The following is a 23,052-nucleotide window of genomic DNA, read 5'->3' on the forward strand; positions in this document are numbered from 1 at the left end:
TAACAAACCCAATCATTACTACAGACCGTCAGCATGATTGCATAGCACTGAGCTTGGCTGAAAAAAATACAGAAGAAACTGACCATTGCAGATAGACTGAGACATGACAGAGGCAGGTCATCTGGTGTGAACCGGATGAAATCTTATTCCTGAAGAAGCCTAGATTTGCACATGAATTGCCTTTGGCTCCTCAGCCCTCCAGTACAATTACTTAGAACTGTAAGCTTGTGAAATAGAAATGCAAAGTCGGGCTCTTTCAGGGGCTGAGAATTGACTCCCCTTTCTTGACTCTTCTGAGGAGCACCTGTAGTTCCTGGGGTGCCTTCCTCACCCGAAAGGGCCTGCTGGGCTGGCTTGCTGGAGTTTCCAAAACACAGGCCCTGGGGGCACAGCAGGAGAGACACCTCGTCCGGAGAGAGCCTCTAGCGCTCGGCCGCCACTTTAATAACCATTTGTTGCCACCTGCTGGCCACTGGACCAAGGCACTCCATGCTGGAAACAAGAGTTTGGCTAAGAGTTAGCCAGGCCCCAGGGAGCTGCACCCAAATGTAGACAGCCTGTATTTTCTCCAAAGAAGTGACCTTGGGAAGATCTACAATTATTCCATTCATTAAGCCACACAAGAAGGTGGATTTTATAAAAGAGATATACTTCATTCATGCATTAATTAGTCAATTGCAAACACTTCTGGAGCTACATGCCAGGTACCCTGCATGGCACTGGGGGTGATTGATAGTCACATTTTATTTTATCCCCAAATGACATTATCTAGTGTGATCTTCTACCCTATTCATTGAATTAAGCTTTACATCCATTCATTCCCTCATCAGCAGTTATTTACTGACTGCCTACTATATGACAAGCTGTCAGCCAAAAGCTAAGGATACAGCGGTGAGCAGAAACAGGTGCCATCTCTGCACTCACTGGGTTGCAGTCTAGTGGGAGAAACAGACGTTAATCAGATAATCACACAAATAAATGTAACATATGCACCCTGACAGGTATAATAGAAAAATATAACTGTGAGAAGAGCAGGTCTAAGTGACTTTGGTTGATTCTAAAATGGAGATTTAGCTATTTGATACGCGTTAAAATTATTTAACATGTTTTCATTTTCTGACCCAGCACTTCTACTCTTAGAAACTCATCCTAAGGCAATAGTTAGAAAATTGGGCTGATTTATATGCATAAGGATGTCCACTGCATGATTATTTATAAAAGCAAAAATTAAAAATAAAAAATGAAAACATCCAATGATAAGAAATTGGTTAAATGAATTATGATACATTCAAAAAACAGAACGTTCTCAGGCATTAAAAATGAAAATGAGCTGGGCGCGGTGGCTCGCGCCTGTAATCTCAGCACTTTGGGAGGCCGAGGTGGGAGGGTCACCTGAGGTCAGGAGTTTGAGACCAGTCTGGCCAAAATGGTGAAACCTCGTCTGTACTGAAAATACAAAAAATTAGCCAGGCATAGTGGCACACACTTGTAATCCCAGCTACTTGGGAGGGTGAGGCAGGAGAATCGCTTGAGCCTGGGAGGCAGAGGTGCAGTGAGCTGAGATCATGCCATTGCACTCCAGCCTGGGTGACAGAGCAAGACCCTGCCTCAATTAAGAAAAAAAGAAAAAGAAAAGAAAAGCATATATAGTAAATCCAATTTGAAATTGTTTTTTTGAGACCGAGTCTCACTCTGTTGCCCAGGCTGGAATGCAGTGGTGCTATCACAGTTCACTTTAACTTCCAGCTCCTGGCCTTAAGCGATCCTTCTCCCTTGGCCTCCCAAAGCACTGGGATTATAGGCATGAGCCACTGGGCCCAGCCCCCTCTGGAATATTTGTAATGTTGTTGATTGGATCAAAACATTATATCTTTATTATTGTTGACTATTATTGTTAGATCATTACGTTCATCATGCAAATATGCTGTATGCTGTTATTTTTTTCTATTCAGAAAAAGGCACAAAATGACAACAAAATTCCTTTCGCTCTGCTCCCACCAGCTCCCACCTAATTTCTTTGTTACCTTTTGCAGTAAAACCTCCAATTCTGCCCCCTTAAACCTATTTCAGTCAGGTTTCACACATGTGAGGTTGCCAGTGGCCTCCATAGTGCTAATCCCCGTAGCCATTTCTGTCCTCATCTCATGGGCTCACCCCCACCCCCACTTCCTGCACTGGCCTTCACCAGGCTTCCAGAACTCTACCCTATTGTGGATCTGCTCCTGCCCCACTGTGTCCTCCTTCTCGGTCTTCTTCGCTGCACCCTCCCCTTCTTCTCAACTTTTTTTTTTTTTTTTAATGACACAGAGTCTCACTCTGTTGCTCAGGCTGGGGTGCAGTGGCATGATCGTGGCTCACTGCAGCCTCAACCTCTTGAGCTCAGGGGATCCTCCCACCTCAGCCTCTCAAGTAGCTGGGACCACGGCACACACTACTTGGCTAATTTCTTTTTATTTTTCATAGAGACGGAGTCTCACTATGTTGCCCAGGTTGGTCTCAAACTCCTGGCCTCAAGTGATCCTCCTGCCTCAGCCTCCCAAGTTACTGCCCAACTGTTTTTTTTTTCTTTTTGTTTTTGAGATGGTGTCTCACTCTGTTGCCCAGGCTGGAGTGAAATGGTGTGATCTTGGCTCGCTGCAGCCTCCACCTTCCGGGTTCAAGTGATTCTCTTGCCTCAGCCTCCCAAGTAGCTGGGATTACAAGTGTGTGCCACTATGCCTGGCTAATTTTTTGTATTTTCAGTAGAGACAAAGTTTCACCATGTTGGCCAGACTGGTCTCGAACTCTTGACCTCAGGTGATCGCCATCATGCCTGGCTAACTTCTGTATTTTTGTAGAGACGGGGTTTTACCATGTTGGCCAGTCTGGTCTTGAACTCCTGACATCAGGTGATTCACCCACCTTGGCCTCCCAAAGTGCTGGGATTACAGGCATGAGCCACCACGCCCAGCCTCCAACTTTTTAATGTTAGTTCTCTTCTCTTTTCTGCCCATACTGATTCCTTTGACCTTATCCTGTTGTGGCTTTAAACAACATCTACTCTAGATCTCCCAAACTACTGACTCAAAAATCCAACTACCTGCTCACATTTCTAATGGACACCTCCAATTGATCACATCCCAGGCAGAACCCTTGAATTTCCCCCGCTTTAAACCTGCTCATCCACGGTCTTCCTTAATCCACTTGTTGGCATTTAAATCCTTCCTTATGCTCAAGCTGAAACCCTGCAAATCATCTTAAATGCCTCCCTTTTCTTGCATTCTAGATCAAATCCTTCAGGAAATCCCATTAACTCTCACGTCAAAATACATTTCCCAAATCTAACGACTTCTTACCACCTTCACTGCAACCACTCTGGTCCAGTTCATCACCATCTACCTCAGGGATTACTGCAGTAGTAGCTCCTAATTTACACCCCCACAGCCTGGTGTCCCCAAAGCAGCCAGAGTCGACCTTTGACAGATATGTCAGATGGTGTCACCCTTCGGCTCAAAATGCTGCAGAGGCTCCACATCTCACAGAAAATGAAAGTCGAGGATGCATGTTGCGTCCGTCTTCCCTGGGCTGCTCCCTGACCTCATCTCCTAGCAGTTTCCCCATCTCTTGCCCTGCTCCAGCCTGCCAGCTTCCTGGCTATGCCCGAGCACACCAGTCCCATTCCCCTCAGGGACTGCGTTGCTGCTCACTCTGCCTGCAATGCTCCTGCCACAGATATCTGTCTGCATCTCCTTCAAATGCCACCTCCTCAGTGAAACCCACCCTACCTGCTGTGTTTAAAATTGCAATCCCCTTCCAGCTGTCCTGGTCCCCTTTTATCCTGCTCTGCTTTTTCTTTTTCCTATAGCATTTTTTACCTGATGACATATTAAACAATTTAATTATTAGTTATAACAACTTACTTATATAAATTATATATATCTTATTTATATAACATATATAAGAAAAAGATACAAAGATATATTTTTATATAAATAAAAAAATACACCTTTTTTGCAATTTATATATTATATGTTTACATATATTATATATGTTTATATATTATATATAATATGTAATATGTTTATATATTATATATAATGTTTATATATAAGGTATGTAAACATATATTATACATGTAAACATATATGTAAACATATATTATACATGTAAACATATATGTAAATATATAATATATAACCATGTATTATATAACATATGCTATAAAAATAGTTAAAAGGATATATATCTTATTTATATATTATATAACATATATTATATATAAAAATAAATTATAAAATATATATATATTTTAAATCATCCATCTCCTCCAATTAGAATGCATTTTTTCTGAGAACCAGGAACCTTTGTCTGCTGTGTTTATTGATGTATTTCAAATGCCTAGAACACTGCTTGGCACATAGCAAAACCCAGTGAAAAAATTTTTCGTGAATGAATGAATGGAATGCATGGAAACGGGTCTGAACAGACACAAACTAAAACATCAAAATAAATATTCTGGGTAGAAGGATAGCGGGTCCTTTCATTCATCTGTTCTCTAATTTCTCTATAATAAATTCAAATTACTTGAATAATAAACTTCTAAATGAAAAAAATAGGTTACTCCTGAGGATAATAGTAGTAGTTTTAGTAATTTTTTTTTTAGTCTATGGTTTCAACTGTTCACCTTTAGAAGAGATTTGGTAAGACGGTGGCAATAAGAGGGGAAAGCCGGGCCGGGCGCGGTCGCTCACGCTTGTAATCCCAGCACTTTGGGAGGCCGAGGCGGGCGGATCACGAGGTCAGGAGATCGAGACCACGGTGAAACCCCGTCTCTACTAAAAATACAAAAAATTAGCCGGGCGCGGTGGCGGGCGCCTGTAGTCCCAGCTACTCGGAGAGGCTGAGGCAGGAGAATGGCGTGAACCCGGGAGGCGGAGCTTGCAGTGAGCCGAGATCGCGCCACTGCACACCAGCCTGGGTGACAGAGCAAGACTCCGTCTCACAAAAAAAAAAAAAAAAAAAAAAGAGGGGAAAGCCTCCAATGCTATCACTGTGAAGACCCCATGCCAGGCAGTGGGAGAAATTCTGTCTTGAGTTGAGGTCCCCCTGACCCTGTAGGGAGTTGACCTGAGAGGTGGCAGATTGGGGAGAAGAGACAGAGAAAGAGAGGAAGCCAGTAAAGGGAGGGTTATTGAGCCACTTCCATCATGGGCAACAGGGACTCACTCCCACAGAGAACAGTGTAGGGCACGCTTGGGGGTTACCCAGTCCAAGGGGAGAGGGGGCGGGGATATTTATCCTCCAACATTGGTTGAGGCCTGTTTCTGGAGGCAGTAACACTTTAGCATCTCAGGCTTGTTTCATGTGTTCCCATGGCCAAAAAAAAAGAAAAAAAAATCCCTCAGTTACAGGGTTGCAGGCATTGGCAGTAAGCAGAAAGCCGGGGTAGGCACAGAGACGGTCTCAACAGATTCCTCGATTCGACCCGATTCTGCTCTGTGGGTGGAACTCCCTTGTCCGTTGCTGTCTGAGGTTCCTGGCTATGCCCCCGGGAGGTTCTTCCTTGCCCACTTTCCCCCACGGCCACATTTGAAGGAGGGGATGGAGAGAGCACCCTTTTTGGAAGAATGTGCAGGTCTTGGAGCCTGCTTTCTGGCCGTGTGTGTTTGGGAGCTCAAGGACTGCTTTAAGCCTTGAACAACCAAAACTTTTGTAGCCTGGGTTAATGAACTCTTTGGCAATATAATTCCTTCAAATACTGAGTAAGCTTCTGCAATATTTGTTTCCATCATTCCCATGTGCCCATATACACACATGGGGTTCTTTCCCGGTCACAATTCTCCAATCTGATTAATTTCTTTGCATCCTGATCACTATACCTCTCTCCTTCAACTTAATAGCAGCCATCTTGAAGCCATCTGAAAAAAAAAAATAGGCTTGGCTGTGAAGAAAGCACCCTTAAAGTGATCTTTGCTGTTGTGATGAAACTGCCTGTTTAAAGAGAAGTCTTAACGGGCTTTGGTTGCTGAAAGCCTTTATTCCATGTTTTCACTTACTCTTTGAAGTTCAAAACAGAAGACTCCACATTTCTGGACTCATTCTATTTCTTTTCATTTCTGCTCTTGAACCAGCACATTTTTGCCTGAACTCAGCTCTTCCTTGTACTGACTTGCTACACAACGCCAGAAAGAGCCAGGTGCACTAACTTTGGGTTTACCAACCTCTATTCTGGGAGCTACAGGCTCAGTAGACACATTGTTCACCAAGTAATTGAGGACGACAGCTTATGAAATTATTTGGTACTATATAATATGGGTCTTCATATTTTCAGCCTCCAGTATCAATTTTCTTGCCTTCTGCTGCAGTGCTACATATTTTAGAATTTATTTTTAACCTCAGGGTACTAGTGCAAAGGACTAAATTTTTTATTAATTATGGAACACCAGCTGCTGTACAAATAAACCCAAGGATTTTGATGGCTCAACACAATACATGTTTGTTTTCATTGAAATAGTGCTGGGTGGTGAGCAGGTGGATGGGGGTCCCCCTCCACACAGTCATTCAAGGATTCAGAATGTCAAAAGCAACGCCACCTTCAGAACATGGTTTCTAAGGTTGCCCTCGGGACCATGTCCATTCTAGCCGGTCAGAAAACTAGAAGGGCAGGGCTGAGCTCTGGTAGGTTTGTGAGTCTGAGAACATTTTTCCACTCATGCCACTGGCCAGAGGTCAGTCCCATGGCTCCATTTAGATGGAAGGGGCTGTCAGAGAGTGGGGGTTGTATTTCTCCCACGGGGTTATTCCATGGAAGGGAGAGAACCAAATTTTTTTTAGCAAACAGTTAACTGATCTCCCACTGTTTAAACAAAAAATATAAATAGTATGAGCTTGCAGCTCTCTCTACCCTCTGAGCCCCTTCTTTAATGATTTGTTTGGATCCACTGGAATGAGAGGATCTGTCAGGATGTTGTCGTGGGCTTGAGGTGAGAGGACCTTTCTCACCTAGTTCCATGTGGGAAGGAGGCCTGGAAGGAACAGGCAGGGCACCTTTAAATAACTGTCTCCTTCTGTGAACCCACCTCACACCCTGCAAAGAAGCATAGCTCGGGTAACAATACTTCTCAGACTGAGAAATTACTAACTGCTGGTTTTTAGGATGTTTTTCAAGCAAGACAATTGAAAAGCTGAACCACTCTGCTCTTTGCTTCCCTGAGTGAGAGTGGGCAGAGGGACGGATGGAAGGAGGCAGGGACCTGGAACAACTGCTGATGCGGTGGGGCACTTTTTCCCGATAATTATGCTTCACTTGAATCACAGTGCGTAGGACGTGGGCAATTTGCTCCAGCTAATGGTTCATGTGGGATAGGTATTGCCTGATACAGAGGCAGGGGTTGGAACAGCCACTCTGGGGGCCAGCAAAGCCAATTTTATGGAAGAAGCTGTCTTTGTTAAAAACCAAACCCAGTCAACATGGGGGCTCTCCAGCAGCAGACTCAACACCAGCTACACTTTTCTGAAATCCAGGCAGTCAGAAAAGCCCCTGTCACCGTCAGCCTAACACTGAAGCACAGAAAATGAAACTGAAGCCATGTTTGCAGAATGTGGATTTTTTGTGGTTTAGGACAAACAGCTGACTATCTACTCAGACCAAATGACCCTAATCAAATCAACCCACAGAGATGAGGTTCTGGTTTACACAAAAGGGAGGCGGTTTGCTCACCATTTAAAATAATTCCTTCCTTTCTATACATTTTTTTTCATTAAGATCTGACTCCTGGTGCATTTAAAATACAGTGCAGTTCATACTCAGCTTGTCAAGGGTAAGCAATTGTGTAAAGTGTGGCATATCTGTAATGGTGTACGGTCCCAGTAATTCCCTGGGCTCCAGGGCTGAGGGCAGCCCAGCTGTCGCTCCCACAAACAGGTGGTGTAAAACAATAGCTCTAGTGAGCCGACTCGCTTTCCAAACCCTCCAGCAGACAAGCACCCAGCCAGAGTGCCAGTGAGAAGCACAGGCCACCACTCTGCCCGGCTTCACACCAGCTCTGGTAGCCCATGGAGCCCTGGCCTCTCTTCCTGCTCTTTAGCCTTTGCTCAGGTAAGTGCTGGGGTCAGGGGTGGGGAGACGGCTCTCCTTTGAGGCTAAAGTACTGGAGGCCCCCAAATCAAAGTCTTGCTTCTTTGATGAGACCACAGAATGGCAGAGCCTCCCCAGCCAGAGGCTGCTCTGTCAGTTTCTTCCTGATGTTAGCTTGACTGAGTTTTTGGATAAAGATTTTTAGTTTGCGTTATCTAATTAAAATAGAAACTGCCTGGTCAAAGACTTCAAGGTAGACACGCATGTCTCTCCCTCTATCATGCCTGGCAGCCAACTCATCCCTCTGAACACTCTGCACCACTTGTAGGACCTGGACCTCTTGTGGATCATGGTAGTGTCCTGGGGTTCATATTTAAACAACTACAGATACTTAGAACAGTGCCTTATAATCACAAACAACGGAGTTAACAAGTCCCTTTACTGCTGCAGGAGAATTCTAATAATAAAGAGGACTGATTGACAGCTACATGTGCTGGAGATAGAAACCAGTTAATAATCATAACTAAACTCTCTCCACAGAGACAGAAATATTTTGTAATTTTTTCAAAATTTCTGAAGTTAAAAAAAATTCCATTATGAATGCATTCCTATCTACTTTTTTTTTTTTTTTTTAAAAGGATGTTACTATATATAGGTTTGGGTTTGAATTGAAACTATAAAACCTTGCACAGCATTTGACCTGCATTCTACTCTGGAATGTGTCCTAACACAGCAGCTGAAACACCATCCTGAATCCCAGACTTCCGCTAGAGGGAAACAGGAGATGTTTGCTGATTGCTTCACATAAAAGTTTACTGGTGATATTATCCCAACTGAGAAACAAGGTGGCTGACATCCTGTGATTTTTCATTTCCAATATTGCTCTGAAAAACACAGGCCTTCTGGTCAAGAGGCAAAAGCTTTATTATTAATTTTTTTCAATAGCAGAGTTGAGTGAAAGAGCCTAAACTCAGATAAATTATATCCTGTGGGATTTGGACTCTATCCAACCAAAGCTAGCCTGGTGTGTGTGAGTGTGTGTGTGTGTGCGTGCGTGACACGTGCGTGCCCGCAAAACCACACTCACAGAAAAATTCTTAAATGATATGCTTTAATGTAAACATCCTTAAGAGATCTCTTAGGATTTTGGTTATTGCTAACCAAAAATGCATGATTAGCTATTAAAGAAGTATGTGATATGTATTTAGGTCAAATCTCGAGTTTGCTGGCATCGATTTCCATGGGTGTTTTATAGAAATTTAGAGTTAGATCAGGCAGTCCAACATCCTCAATTTTTTATTACAAGGAAACTAAAGCTGACCTGCCCAACGTCACTTAATTTATACATTTTGGAATGTGGTCAGTTGGAGACTTGGTTTATTACATGCACAGTCAGAAAACACAGCCTGAACTAGCCAAAGGTAGCAAGAGATACAGAATCAGGTTAAGATAATAATGATCTATGGGACTAATAACAGTTCAAAATTTCTTTTGCCCAGCCCAGGGAGCTATTTCCTACATACAAATACAAATGGAACCAGTGTGGTACAAAAGGAACACTTTGAAATTGTGGTTGAGTTTCCCTTCTTAGAATCAGTCCTTTGTGGACAAAATTGTCATTTATATCCGGGACCCTTTTCCTGTGTTAGCTTAACACAGCATGATCTCTGTTCTATTTATACAGCACTTTTCATTTCAACTTTTTCTTCTCTTTGCCTCTGGAATCCCAAGCACTTCATTGCCATCTTTCTTATGGCATATCACTTTCCAACTTGTTCACAGTTATTTACGTAAATGACAAATGTCAATCTCCATGAGGGTAGGAAGAAGGATTCACTTTTGAACATCTCAAAGCTCCCAAAACAATGCTTTGCTTACAGTAAATTGTCAACAAATATTTCATGAATAAATTAATGTTACCATCATCTGAATAAAGATTACAAATATAATCTTGCTAAAAAGGGAAATTTGACATTATTTAATTTTCTATCTGCATATTTGTTTATTTACACCCTACCTTTTTACAAAAGTATTTACTGTGATTCATTGAATCTGTGAAGAACTAATCGAACTCTCCAGGCCATATTGGAGTTGGGAAGAGAATCATAGATTTCTGACTTTGAGCCCTGTGAGTTTTCTATCACTCTATCCTGCTTTGGGGAAGAAAAAAGAAAAGAATACCAATGAACCAATCTAAGAAATGAAGCCCTCCTTCCTTAGAAATTTCTTATGGAAGGAACAGGCACCTTGTTATTGGCTAGGGTGGGAGAGGAGGAGGTGACTGTTGCTGAAATGCTGATTATGTCTGCTTCTGTCATCCTCCCCTTCCTCTTAGTGGGCCATGGGGTTGGTCTGCATAGTTCTCCTGCTACATAATCTGAACATCTGCTCTGCCCTCTGCTTTCTAGTATGTTCTTCCTGTCAAACTGGAGTGAACAGTCATTTAAAAATAAGCAGCCCAAGGCAAGGCCAAAGCAAAAGCTTCAAATTCAGTGGCCAAGGCGCTCAGTAATCCATTCCAGTCTGCACCCTCACCATGGGCTGGATGAGGCCCAGGATAGAAAATGCATGGAGGACGGAAGGATTATCAAGTCCCAGGGGCTCAATGGGGTGGTTGCAAAAATGGAATCTTCAAACAACATATTCCCTTCAAGAGTCCTCAAATGCAGGTGGCTTTAGAGAAATGTCATGTGAAATCTCTGCATGGTTGGGCACTGAGTGCCCTTGGAACATTTTGGGTTCAGAAAACATGTGAAACTAGCCGGGTGAGGTGGCTCTTGCCTGTAATCCCAGCACTTTGGGAGGATGAGGGGGGTGGATGGCTTGAGCTCAGGAGTTTGAGACCAGCCTGAACAACGTGGCAAAACCCCATCCCTACAAAAAATACAAAAATTAGCTGGGTGTGGTGGCGCGTGCCCAGGTAATTTTTGTACTTTTTATAGAGATGGGGTCCCAGCTGCTTGGTTGGGGGAGGCTGAGGTGGGAGGATTGCTTGAGCCTGGGAGGTCGAGGCTGCAGTGAGCTGTAATTGAGCTACTGCACTGCAGCCTCAGCAATAACCTGCGGAAAGGGGAGATCTGGTTACGTGAATGAAGGCAAATGGATCATGTGTCTACTTCCTCTCCCAGCTCTGAACACACAGTCCCCAACCCACGGAAGGCTTGAGTTACAAAGATCCTTCATAAGACACTTGTGATTTGGAACACATTTTCTCATAGGAATAGTGGCACTTGCAGTTCTGAGTTTCCAGGACAGCTCACAACACACTGTTAGTATCAAGAATTAGTGCAGAAGCTCAGCGCAAAATGACAGGATTCTAATCTGAGCTTTGCCCTTACTAGTCACATGACCTTGGACAAGTGGTCCAACCTCCCTGAATGTCAGGTGAGGATGTCTGTCCTCCTGCTTCATCTGTGGCTGATGAAGATTGAAAAGGGCTGTAGATAGAAAAGGGGGCTGTGGGTTCTGAGAGTATTAGATGATATTGCTCTCTTTCCTGAAGGAAAATGTAGTAAAGATTCCTTGGAATCGCTCATGTTCCAACTAGGAGCCCCAAACCCACGTCAACAAAGCACAGTTTTCACTCTATTTTAACAACTTAACTGGGACGTGTACCTGCCAGCCATGGTATTTTTAAAAATCGTGGTAAAATACCCATTTCATAAAATTTACCATTTTAACCACTTTAAAATATACAATTCAGTGGCATTAAGTACATTCACATGTTATATGACCATCACCACTATCTACTTCCAGAATGTTTTCATCATCCCAAAGGGAAACATCAGGCACATTAAGGAGTCCTATCCCATCCCTCTCTCCCCCCAGTCCCTGGTAACTCCTGCTCTGCTTTCTGTCTATATGGATTTACCTATTCTGGATACTTCATGTAGATGCAATCATACAATATTTGCCCCATTGTGTCTGGCTTCTTTCACTTAGCAAAATGTTTCCAAGCTCCATCCACGTTGTAGCATGTGTCAGTACATCATTCCTTTATTCCTTTTTCATGTCTGAATAATAGTTCATCGTAGGGGTATACCATAATTTGTCCATCCATTTACCTGTTGATGGACACTTGAGTTGTTTCCACCCTTTGGCTATGGTAAATAATGCTGCTCTTCTTTTGGGTGTGGACCTAGGAGTGGAATTGCTGGATCGTATGGTAACTGTGTTTAACTTGTTGAGGAACTGCCATTTTACATTCCTACCAGCAACATATGAGGTTCCAGTTTCTCTGCAACCTCCCCACCCCTTATTATTTTCCACTTGTTAATTATGACCACTGTACTGGGTTTGAACCAGCATCAATTTTGGCTGTTCATGGCATCAAGAGATCTGACACAGCCAGTCCAAGATTTCATTACACTGCTCTGAAACACTGAGATTGGCTTTTTTTGTGGGCTTTTTTTTTCGTGTGCGTGTGTGTGTGTGTGTGTGTGTGTGTGTGTGTACCTGACAAACTTGATTCAGCCAGGCTGTATGAAGGAATGTTGCCTGTCCAAAGTACAAGTGTTGTGATTACCTGGCACACCCCACTGTCACCGGGTAAGGAACCACAACAGCAACTGTAATTGGAAAAAACAAGGCAATAACCGCTGCATTTGGGAGCCTTTCAACAAGGAGGACTGTATGCCTTCCGTTAGAAGGAACTGAGGCTTATGCCTCAGTTCCTCATGTTCATGTGTTTGGAGGGTGGGGAGCAGAATCTGACAGTGTGGGTGTCATCTGCTGTCTCAGCTGGCCTCGTCCTGGGCTCCGAACATGAGACCCGTCTGGTGGCAAAGCTATTTAAAGACTACAGCAGCGTGGTGCGGCCAGTGGAAGACCACCACCAGGTCGTGGAGGTCACCGTGGGCCTGCAGCTGATACAGCTCATCAATGTGGTGAGACAACAGCACTGGGGGCCTGCCCACACACCCACACCTCTCACCTCTGGGTTTCCTCCCTTGGGGCCCCTCTCTCCCCCATAAAAATGATCCTTATTTTTTTCCAGGATGAAGTAAATCAGATCGTGACAACCAATGTGCGTCTGAAACAGGTAACTTAGCCAGATAATTGCATGTATGTCGTTTTTTTTCACCCTGAAATTAAACCTGGGCCCAGAGGAAATCAATATGAGTAACAGGGATATATACCAAAATGTTGAAAGTAGATATTTTGAGATGGTGAAAGCATGGATCCTGTTTGGTTTTGGTTTTGCTTTTTTTTTTTTTTTTTTTTTAAACTTTAGGGCTTTTTCTGTGTGTATTAGTTTGCTAGGGCTGCCATAACTGTGTGGCTTAAACAACAGAAATTTATCATCTCATAGTTCTGGAAGATAGAAGTCCAAAGTCTAGGTATTGGCAGGGTTGGTTCCTTCTGAGGGCTGTGAGGAAGAATCTGTCCTAGGCCTCTCTCTTCAGCTTGTAGATGACTGTCTTTATGTTCAGATGGCGTTCTTCTTGTGTATGTGATACATATATGTATGATATATATGAATATATATGTATATTTAAATACATGTGTATATATATATATATCTTTAAATTCCCTCTTTTTATGAAGACACCAGTCATATTGAATGAGAGTCTATTTTAATGACTTCATTTTAACATAATTACCTCTGTAAAGAACCTGTCTCCAAATTAGGTCACGTTCTGAAATACTGGGAGTTAGTGCTTCAGCATGAATTTTAGGGGGACACAATTGAACCCATAGCATTGTGCTTTCCAGCTTTGCTGCAATGGGCACATACAGGTGGAGCACCCCTTTCCCAAAATGCTTGGGACCAGAAGTGTTTCAGATTTTAGATTTTTTTTTTATTTTGAAATATTTGCATATACTTACCAGTTAAACTTCCCAAATCTGAAAATCTGAAATTCAAAATTCTCCAGTGAACATTTCCTGCGTGTCATGTTGGTGCTCAAAAAGTTTTGGATTTTGGAGCATTTTGGATTTCAGATTTGGGATCCTCAACCTGTATTACTTTTCTTTTGAGACAGAGTCTCACTCTGTCGCCCAGGCTGGAGTGCAATGGCATGATCTCGGCTCACTGCAACCTCCGCCTCCCAGTTTCAAGCGATTCTCCTGCCTCAGTCTCCCAAGTAGCTGGGACTACAGGCACCCACCACCACGCCCGGCTAATTTTTGTATTTTTAGTAGAGACGAGGTTTCACCATGTTAGTTAGCCAGGCTGGTCTCGAACTCCTGACCTCAGGTGATCCACCGGCCTCAGCCTCCCAAAATGCTGGGATTACAGGCATGAGCCACCACACCCAGCCTTTACTTTTATAATGTAAAAAAATATATGGTACTTTTTAAAAATGATGCTGCCTGCTTGAGGAAAATGTTCACACTAGGGTCTTTCTCCTTTTCTGGGGGTGGACAGAGTGACATGGTAGATCTGCCACCCCCCAGCTGCGTGACTTGGGGGGAGTTCCTTTGTTTTCTCATCTGCAGAATGAGATCAGTAATCACCCTCCCCTCACGGGATTGTTGTGAGGACTAAATGAGTTAATACAGGTAAGGTGTTTGAAACAGTGTGAGCACGTCGTCAGTGCTATACGTTTGCTGTTCTTATTTACTGAAGTGAAAGCTGAATTCTGAATCCAACTTTTCTTATGGAAGCACAATTTCTGTCAGTAATGAATTCCCATGCATGTCAGGGCTCTTGATAACCTTAGATTTTAAAAAGTGTTTTTGGCTTTTTAATTAGCTGTATGTCTTTGTTTCTAGCAATGGGTGGATTACAACCTAAAATGGAATCCAGATGACTATGGCGGTGTGAAAAAAATTCACATTCCTTCAGAAAAGATCTGGCGCCCAGACTTTGTTCTCTATAACAAGTGAGCAAATTGCATGGGCGGCAGAGGGCGCTCCTGGGGCAGGTGGAGTAAAGTGCCCTGACGGGAGGGCTGTGCGCTTGGAATGCTTCTCACCACTGCTAATGTTAAATCACCCAGGATGGTGGCTCACACCTGTAAACTCAGCACTTTGGGAGGCCACGGTGGGAGGATTGCTTGAGGCCAGGAGTTTGAGATCAGCCTGGGCAACATAGCAAGACAATGTCTCTTCAAAATTAAAAAAGTAAATCACTGTAAACCAAGAGCCAAGTTGACGGGCTAGGGGTGCCATATGGTGCCTCAGGACTTAAAGAGAAAGGATTACTGCAGCCAAACTGAATCCAGGCTGAAGGTGGGGGACATTTGATCCCTGAGAGCCCCTGAAGCATGTGTGGCAACTTTCCAAGGCACCCAAACGTCCTATCGCTGAGTTCCTTGGAATCTAGTATCCTCCCTACCAAATATTTCTGAGCCTCCTGGGGTTGTTACTCATCACATCCTGAACAGCTTCCTGACACCCACTGCTGCTGTTGGCCTGGGACGCCTTCACTGCCCGTCCACTGGGCCCCACGACAGACTGCATGTTGTGAAATTATATTATTCAAGACGTTCTGGTCTAATGACACGTTCATTAGCATACGCCCTTCATTTGTCAGGAAATGCTCGTTTCAAAAAGCATCCTTCCCAGGCAGGAGCATGCAACACCGGCCCGGAGGATTTATGGTCTGACATTATACAACATGTGTCGGGGGTCCACAAGCTGTGTGTCCTAGCAGACTTAGGGAAGGTGACAGGGCTAGTGGATGAAAACGACACCTTTTAAGGAAGGCCCTTTCAAGCTTTGATTTTCTGCCACACGTTGTCCAATTATACTTGGGGTTCAAGCTTGAGCCAAATTATCCGATCATTTGTGTAATCTTTTTGGACAAATGGGCTGATAAAGTATCTTTCAGTTTCTCTTTCAGTAGGAATCTGAGAAGAGCAATTAAAATCCTTTGGTTCTTTTGCCAAACTCACTCAGGATCACCCTGGTGAGGAGAGAACGCTGTTTTATTGCTTATTGGGAGAGACTAAGACAACCCTATGACTCTCTGCCCTTTGGGGCTGCTTTGGGCGGGTGCAACGCCACATAGTTTTCCAGGTAAAGAGCCCACTTCAGTCCCAAGGAAAAACCAATGGGAAGAAAACCTCTTGATTTATGACATGAGGGACCAACATATGCCATGATGTCCCTGAAATCCCACTGAGACAGACCCCATCCCACCCATTCAACACCTATTCTAACACCCTGCCGTCGGCGAAATCCCTTGAACACAGACTGTGGTTTACGGAAAGAGTAAGTTGTCCACTGAACAAGGCCGGCAGAAATGGCTTATTTTGTTTTTGTAGAACCTCCCATGTGTCTGTCTTTTTGAAAATAATAAATCATTGCCAACATTTGAAAACCAAGAAACATCACATTAAAATCTGCTTTTTAGCCTCTCTAGAAAAATCCAACATTTAAACTTCCAGATTTTTTTTTTTGAGACAAAGTCTCTGCTCCGTTGCTCAGGCTGGAGTGTTGTGGTGTGATCATAGCTCATTGCAATCTTGAACTCTGGGGCTTGAGCAATCCTCTGCCTCAGTCTCCCAGGTAGCTGGTACTATAGGTGCGCACCACCATGCCTCTCTAATTTTTAAAGAAAATTTAGTAGAGGTGAGGTCTCGCTGTTGGCCAGGCTGGTCTTGAACTCATGGACTCAAGCGATCTTCCTGCCTTAGTCTCCCAAAGTGCTGGGATTACAGGCATGAGCCACTGTACCTGGCAAAATCTGGCAATTTTTGATTTAAAGAAATCTACGTTTCGCCGGGCGCAATGGCTCACGCCTGTAATCCCAGCACTTTGGGAGGCCGAGGCGGGCGGATCACGAGGTCAGGAGATTGAGATCATCCTGGCTAACATGGTGAAACCCCGTCTCTACTAGAAATACAAAAAATTAGCCAGGCGTGGTAGTGGGCATCTGCAGTCCCAGCTACTCGGGAGCTGAGGCAGGAGAATGGCGGGAACCCGGAAGACAGAGCTTGCAGTGAGCCGAGATGGCGCCACTGCACTCCAGCCTGGGAGACAGAGCAAGACTCCATCTCAAAAAAAAAAAAAAAAAAAAATCCAGGTTTCCAGCTTCTGAGGAAGAATCCAAATCTGGCAAGATTGGGCCTTCATTCCCACATGGGCGCCTCGGGGGACACTGCAAGGTGGCAACTTCCTGTCAGGAGAGAGGGGCGCTCTGTTCAGCAGTGTCACCCTGCACTCATTCCTCACCTGCCTGGCGCTGGAGGTATCTGAGTTTGTGAGTCCACCCCAGTGAGCTCTAAATCGTTCTTTAAAAAGTAGTAGGCCGGTCAGGGATGGTGGCTCACTCCTGTAATCCTAGCACTTTGAGAGGCCAAGGCAGGCGGATCACTTGAGGTCAGGAATTCAGGGCCAGCCTGGTCAACATGGTGAAACCTAGTCTTTATTAAAAATACAAAAATTAGCCGAGTGTGTGGTGGGCACCTGTAATCTCAGCTACCTGGGAGGCTGAGGCAAGAGAATTGCTTGAGCCTGGGAGGTGGAGGTTGCTGTGAGCCAAGATTGCACCATTGCACTCCAGCCTGGGCGACAAAATGAGATTCCATCTCAAAAAAAAAAAAAAAAAGTAGTAGGCCCCTTCCCTAACCCGCTTGTCACAGTAATGAGTCGCTGGAGGTGTTTTATGTAAAACTCCTGTGTTTTTTTCCCCAACATAGTACATCAGGGAGGTGATAGTGAAGATTAACATTACAAACACTTGTGAGGGCTGGAAAAATAATCTGGGATGCAGTGGACCCATGTTACCTGTTATTTCTTTAAAACTGTGGGTTCCCACATTCTTTCCCAGATACTCAGATTCAGGGTTTACTTAGAGGGTGTGCAGAACTCTGTATTTTTAACAAGCACCCCAGTGATTCTTATTATCAAATTTGGGAAACATTGCAATAGATAAAAAGTGACACTGCCCAAAAGAGAGCTTCTATAATTAGCACCTGAATAATTAACAGCTGTCTCCTGTTAACGTCCCCAAGCAGAATGAAAGGCTCATCTGTCACTTGGAGCCATTTTCCTCTTTTATCCCAATTGTAGTGCAGATGGTGACTTTGCTATTGTCAAGTTCACCAAAGTGCTCCTGGACTACACTGGCCACATCACATGGACACCTCCAGCCATCTTTAAAAGCTACTGTGAGATCATCGTCACCCACTTTCCCTTTGATGAACAGAACTGCAGCATGAAGCTGGGCACCTGGACCTATGACGGCTCTGTCGTGGCCATCAACCCGGTAGGTGGTGGCCACATATGATAAGGGTGGTTTCAGGAAAAGTGTGATTCGGGTCTCCAACTTTTCCTTGGACAATCATAGGCTCTCAGTACCAGTTAGAACTTAGGAACCATCCAGTTTGATGGTTCAAGTTGTTTGGGAAGGGAGAACTAAATGGGAGCTTAAATTAATTTGCTACGCCCAGGCTGAGTCTCAAGAATTTTGATGTAATGGGCCTGGGGTGGCGGTAGGGCATCAATATGTTTTAAAGCTGCCAGGTGACTTGAATGTGTAGCCAAAATGGAGAATGCTGCTAGTCCAAACCCCCTTATGTCATAGGAAAGGAATCTAAGACCCTAAAGCAGTAGTGCCCCAGAGTCCCTCCTGGGTGTGTGACCCACAGAGCTGGAATCTGTGGCCTTGTCACTGCTGATTACAAAACGCTGCCCCTCATCAGGGTGACCTGCCTGGGATTTCCAAACCTTATTTCCTTTCTCAGGAAAGCGACCAGCCAGACCTGAGCAACTTCATGGAGAGCGGGGAGTGGGTGATCAAGGAGTCCCGGGGCTGGAAGCACTGGGTGTTCTATTCCTGCTGCCCCGACACCCCCTACCTGGACATCACCTACCACTTCGTCATGCAGCGTCTGCCCCTCTACTTCATCGTCAACGTCATCATCCCCTGCCTGCTCTTCTCCTTCTTAACTGGCCTGGTGTTCTACCTGCCCACAGACTCAGGTGGGTGCGGTTGCCATGACTGCTGCTGCTGACGCTGATGGGTCTCGTGCTGCTATTTTGGGGAAGCCAGAAATAATCATGTGCTAACAAACAGGCAGATCGACCCGAACCATCATCATTAGGAGGGTGCATTTGCTGAGTGGGCGTGCACAGTGGTGAGAGTCACTGTGAGTGGAGCTCACAGCTGGGGCAGACATCCCGAGCGGCAGGGAGTTGAACGTGACCCTCAAGATGCACACTGTAGCTCAGGCTGGTTAAAGTACATTAACCACCAATACCTATTTGCTGAATACCAACTGTGTGCCCAGAAGTGTGCTGGGTAAGGTGTGTGATCCCAGACACTTCTCATGCCACTTCCACGATGAAGTCACTTTCTATATACTGACTAATCCTGGTCTTGCTCCTTTACCCACTGCTAACCACTTGAAAATAGAGTTTGCGTATCTCTTTTCCAGATGGTGGCATCTTCACACGCAAGACCCTACTTCCCAAGTGGCCATTCTTTCTCACATATCAGCCTAGACAACTTACTTACCTCCTACGGAGTAATCATATCTGTGACATAATTTTATCAAACAACAACAATCCACCAGAAAGGAGGAAAGCGTACACATCTGCCTGCCAGCAAGTCACTATTCATAAACAACTTATGGCAGACAAGTTTGAAAAAAAGAAAGATGCTACAGACAGACCTCAGGCTTCTGACAGGTAGCAATTTTTATCAAAATGACTTAAAAAAAAACCCCACAAAAGTTTAAATCCAACTTGCCAACTAGGAAAAAAGATTATTCATTTACTCATTCAGTGGATATTTATTGAACAAATATGATGTGGCAGATAGACCATAGAGAATAAGATAGAAAGTGCCTCACCCCACAGAGTGCATGTTCCAGTGACTGCATTTGGGGTTTCATTTTTGTTTTTGTTTTGAGACCAGGTCTCACTCTGTTGCCCAGGCTGGAGTACAGTGGCATGATCACGGCTCACTGCAGCCTCAACCTCCTGAGCTCAAGTGATCCTTTCACCTCAGCCTCCTGAGTAGCTGGGACTACAGGCATGTGCCACCACACTCGGCTAATTTTTGGTTTTTTTGTAGAAACGGGGTTACACTATGTTGCCGAGGCCAGTCTCGAACTCCTGGGCTCAAATGATCTGCCCACCTCGGCCCCCTAAAGTGCTGGGATTACAGGTGTGAGCCACTGTGCCTGCCCTGCACTCGTTTTTAAACAAATTATCACAAACACTATTTTTTTCAACTTTCTAATCAAATGAAACTTTTCTTTACATTAAAATGTAAATAAATAGAGATGGAGTCTTGCTATGTTGCCCAGGCCAGTCTCAAACTCCTGGCCTCAAGTGATCGCCCCTGCCTTGGCCTCCCAAGGTGTTAGGATTACAGGCATGAGCCACTGCACCAGGCCCTCAAATGAAACTTTTTAAAATAAAAACACTGTTGGGGCATTATGGGAACTAACAAGAGTCTCTATAAACATTAAATGATTTGCACTTGAAAAGCACTTAGGGGCCAGACGCGGTGGCTCACACCTGTAATCCCAGCACTTTGGGAGGCCAAGGCGGGTGCATCACTTGAGGTCAGGAGTTCGAGACCAGCCTGGCCAACATGGTGAAACCCCATCTCTATTAAAAATACAAAAAATTAGCCAGGTGTGGTGGCATGTGCCTGTAATCCCAGTTACTTGGGAGGCTGAGGCAGGAGAATTGCTTGAACCCTGGAGGCGGAGGTTGCAGTGAGCCGAGATGGCACCACTGAACTCCAGCCTGGGCAAGAGAGTGAGACTCCATCACAAAAAAAAAAAAAAAAAAGAAAGAAAAGCACTTAGGACAAAGATTATGCTTGATAAATATTGGCTATTATTATTATCATTATTATTAATCAAGAAATTTTATATAAGCGGACAAATATTTTGTATTTGTAATTGTATTCTTTTTCACTTTGAAAGGTCTTCCTACCTACCAGGTAGAATTGACAATTTCTTGTTTGCATGCACTCTGTATCCTATACATACATACATATTCTATACATATTCTAGCATCTAGAAGCAGCCAGTAGGGGACAGCTTCATCATTGAAAGCAGGGTAACACAAGGGTTTCCAGCAGCACCAACAGCAAGGCCAGCCCAGGGAAAGTCCCTCCCAGAGCTTCTCTGCTGCATCTAGGTGGTCAAGCCTCACAAAAATACCTCAGTGCCATTCAGACCCTGACCTTCCTGCTGCCAAGTTTGCCCAGCCAAAACCCTCCTGAGATCAAAGGGTCTGCAGAAAAGAGGTGCGGGCTGGGGAAATCCCTGCTCCCTTAGTATGCAAAACACAACAAGAAATAAGTGAGAAGACAAACTTTCTCTTATATGAAAATGCGACAGTGAGTGGTGTGAAACCACTGTATCAGAAGATCACTCAGGATGCCAAGGAGAACTCCTTAGCCTTTAGGATTTTGTCCTTTTCCTGGGTTTTGGTCTTACAGTTTGCTCCCTTAATAACAGAAAGATACGTGTACTTCTGGGCTGCCCATTCATCTGCTGGGTAATAAGTAGGCCGGGGTGGTTCAGTTTCATGAGGTTTAATGCATCCTGCTGCAGAAGGGAAATGCCACACCGAGTCCAGCTTATCCACCCAGAACTCCTTTCAGTTCCCTGGGTTCCACCAAGAATCAGAAATCTGGAGCACGAGATGAAATATTGTTCCGTTTTCTGCTTGGCAGCCTCTAATGGAAATGCTTGCCACTGGCTGCTGTCAGAAAAGTTAAGGTATGTCGGTTACATAGGAAATTCTGCAGAAAAAAATGCTTTGAGATTTCCCAGAATAATGCTTTGAGAACATGTCGGTCACATTCCTGTTACCCTTGGGTTTCAGTGGTGAATTAGTTTGCTTGGGCTGCCACACAAAACACCATAGACTGTGAGGCTTAGATAACAGAAATGTAATTTCTCACAGTTCTGGAGACTGGAATTCCAAGATCAAGGTGCCAGCACAGTTGGTTTCTTGTGAGGCCTCTCTCCTTGGTTTGTAATGGCCATCTTCTTCCTGTGTCCCATGGCCTTCCGTCCATGCATCTGTGTCCTAATTCCTCTCCTTATAAGGACACCAGTCATACTCGATTACTCACTACCCCATATCACCTCGTTTTCATTTAATTATCTCCTTAAAGTCCCTGTCTTCAAATACAGTCACATTCTGAGGTCCCAGGACTCAGGACTTCCACATATAAATGGTGGGGTGGGAGGAACACTGCAGCCCAACCCAGATGGGTAGTTGTGGGATTTTTTTTTTTTTTTTGTCTTTCCAGGGGAGAAGATGACTCTGAGCATCTCTGTCTTACTGTCTTTGACTGTGTTCCTTCTGGTCATCGTGGAGCTGATCCCCTCCACGTCCAGTGCTGTGCCCTTGATTGGAAAATACATGCTCTTCACCATGGTGTTCGTCATTGCCTCCATCATCATCACTGTCATCGTCATCAACACACACCACCGCTCACCCAGCACCCATGTCATGCCCAACTGGGTGCGGAAGGTGAGTGGGAAGGCCCCTGTAGACTCCATACGGGGGCACATCTACAGGCCTCCCCTTCCAGGAACCAATGAGTTTCTAGCTAATACTTGGGGCTATTTAGGAACTGAGTTTTTTTGGGGGCTTCAGAGAATTTTTGGAAGGAACTTTCTTTGGCCTCTTTTTAGGAATAAATAACTCCTGTAGCCTTCCCAGAGAGAAAAGAAAAACAGAATTAACAAAGCTCATTCCAAATTCAAGTTTAAAGAATCTCTTTGATTAGAGAAGATGAACAAACGGCTGCTTTTTATTGAAATGCCGTGAAATTTTCGCGATTTCTTTTGTATGTCTTCCAATTTGTGAACAGACTGGATTATTTTTTGCTGGTGAAATCATCTGTTGGGAATAGAATGAATAGAATGAGGGCTAGAGATGGGAGGGTTCCTGATGAGAGAGGGTCAAAAAGTGAGTTTTAGTGAAGGATTTGGTCTCAAATATTTACGTTACTGAATTTAAAAATTTAACATTTCAAATATGTCTTTCTTTGACAAAACTTTACAGAGACACTGAAGTCCAGGATCTTTTGTGCAGAATGTAAAATATTTGTCAGGAATTGA

At 44.2% G+C, this 23,052-nt stretch overlaps 1 protein-coding gene across 1 annotated transcript in view; it reads left to right on the forward strand.

Annotated features, from left to right (window-relative positions):
* Window positions 1–7,956: 7,956 nt before the first annotated feature.
* Window positions 7,957–23,052, forward strand: part of CHRNA1 (cholinergic receptor nicotinic alpha 1 subunit) — a 19,890-nt gene continuing 4,794 nt past the window's right edge. Inside the window, exons 1-7 of the mRNA XM_032753380.1 lie at window positions 7,957–8,077; window positions 12,797–12,942; window positions 13,053–13,097; window positions 14,774–14,883; window positions 18,020–18,215; window positions 18,694–18,931; window positions 22,236–22,459. Coding sequence (XP_032609271.1) covers window positions 8,035–8,077; window positions 12,797–12,942; window positions 13,053–13,097; window positions 14,774–14,883; window positions 18,020–18,215; window positions 18,694–18,931; window positions 22,236–22,459 — 1,002 coding nt within the window. The 5' untranslated portion in view covers window positions 7,957–8,034. The remainder of the gene's footprint in view (window positions 8,078–12,796; window positions 12,943–13,052; window positions 13,098–14,773; window positions 14,884–18,019; window positions 18,216–18,693; window positions 18,932–22,235; window positions 22,460–23,052) is intronic.

Source organism: Hylobates moloch, unplaced genomic scaffold, assembly GCF_009828535.3.
Source record: "Hylobates moloch isolate HMO894 unplaced genomic scaffold, HMol_V3 SCAFFOLD_1, whole genome shotgun sequence".
Classification (NCBI taxonomy): domain Eukaryota; kingdom Metazoa; phylum Chordata; class Mammalia; order Primates; family Hylobatidae; genus Hylobates; species Hylobates moloch.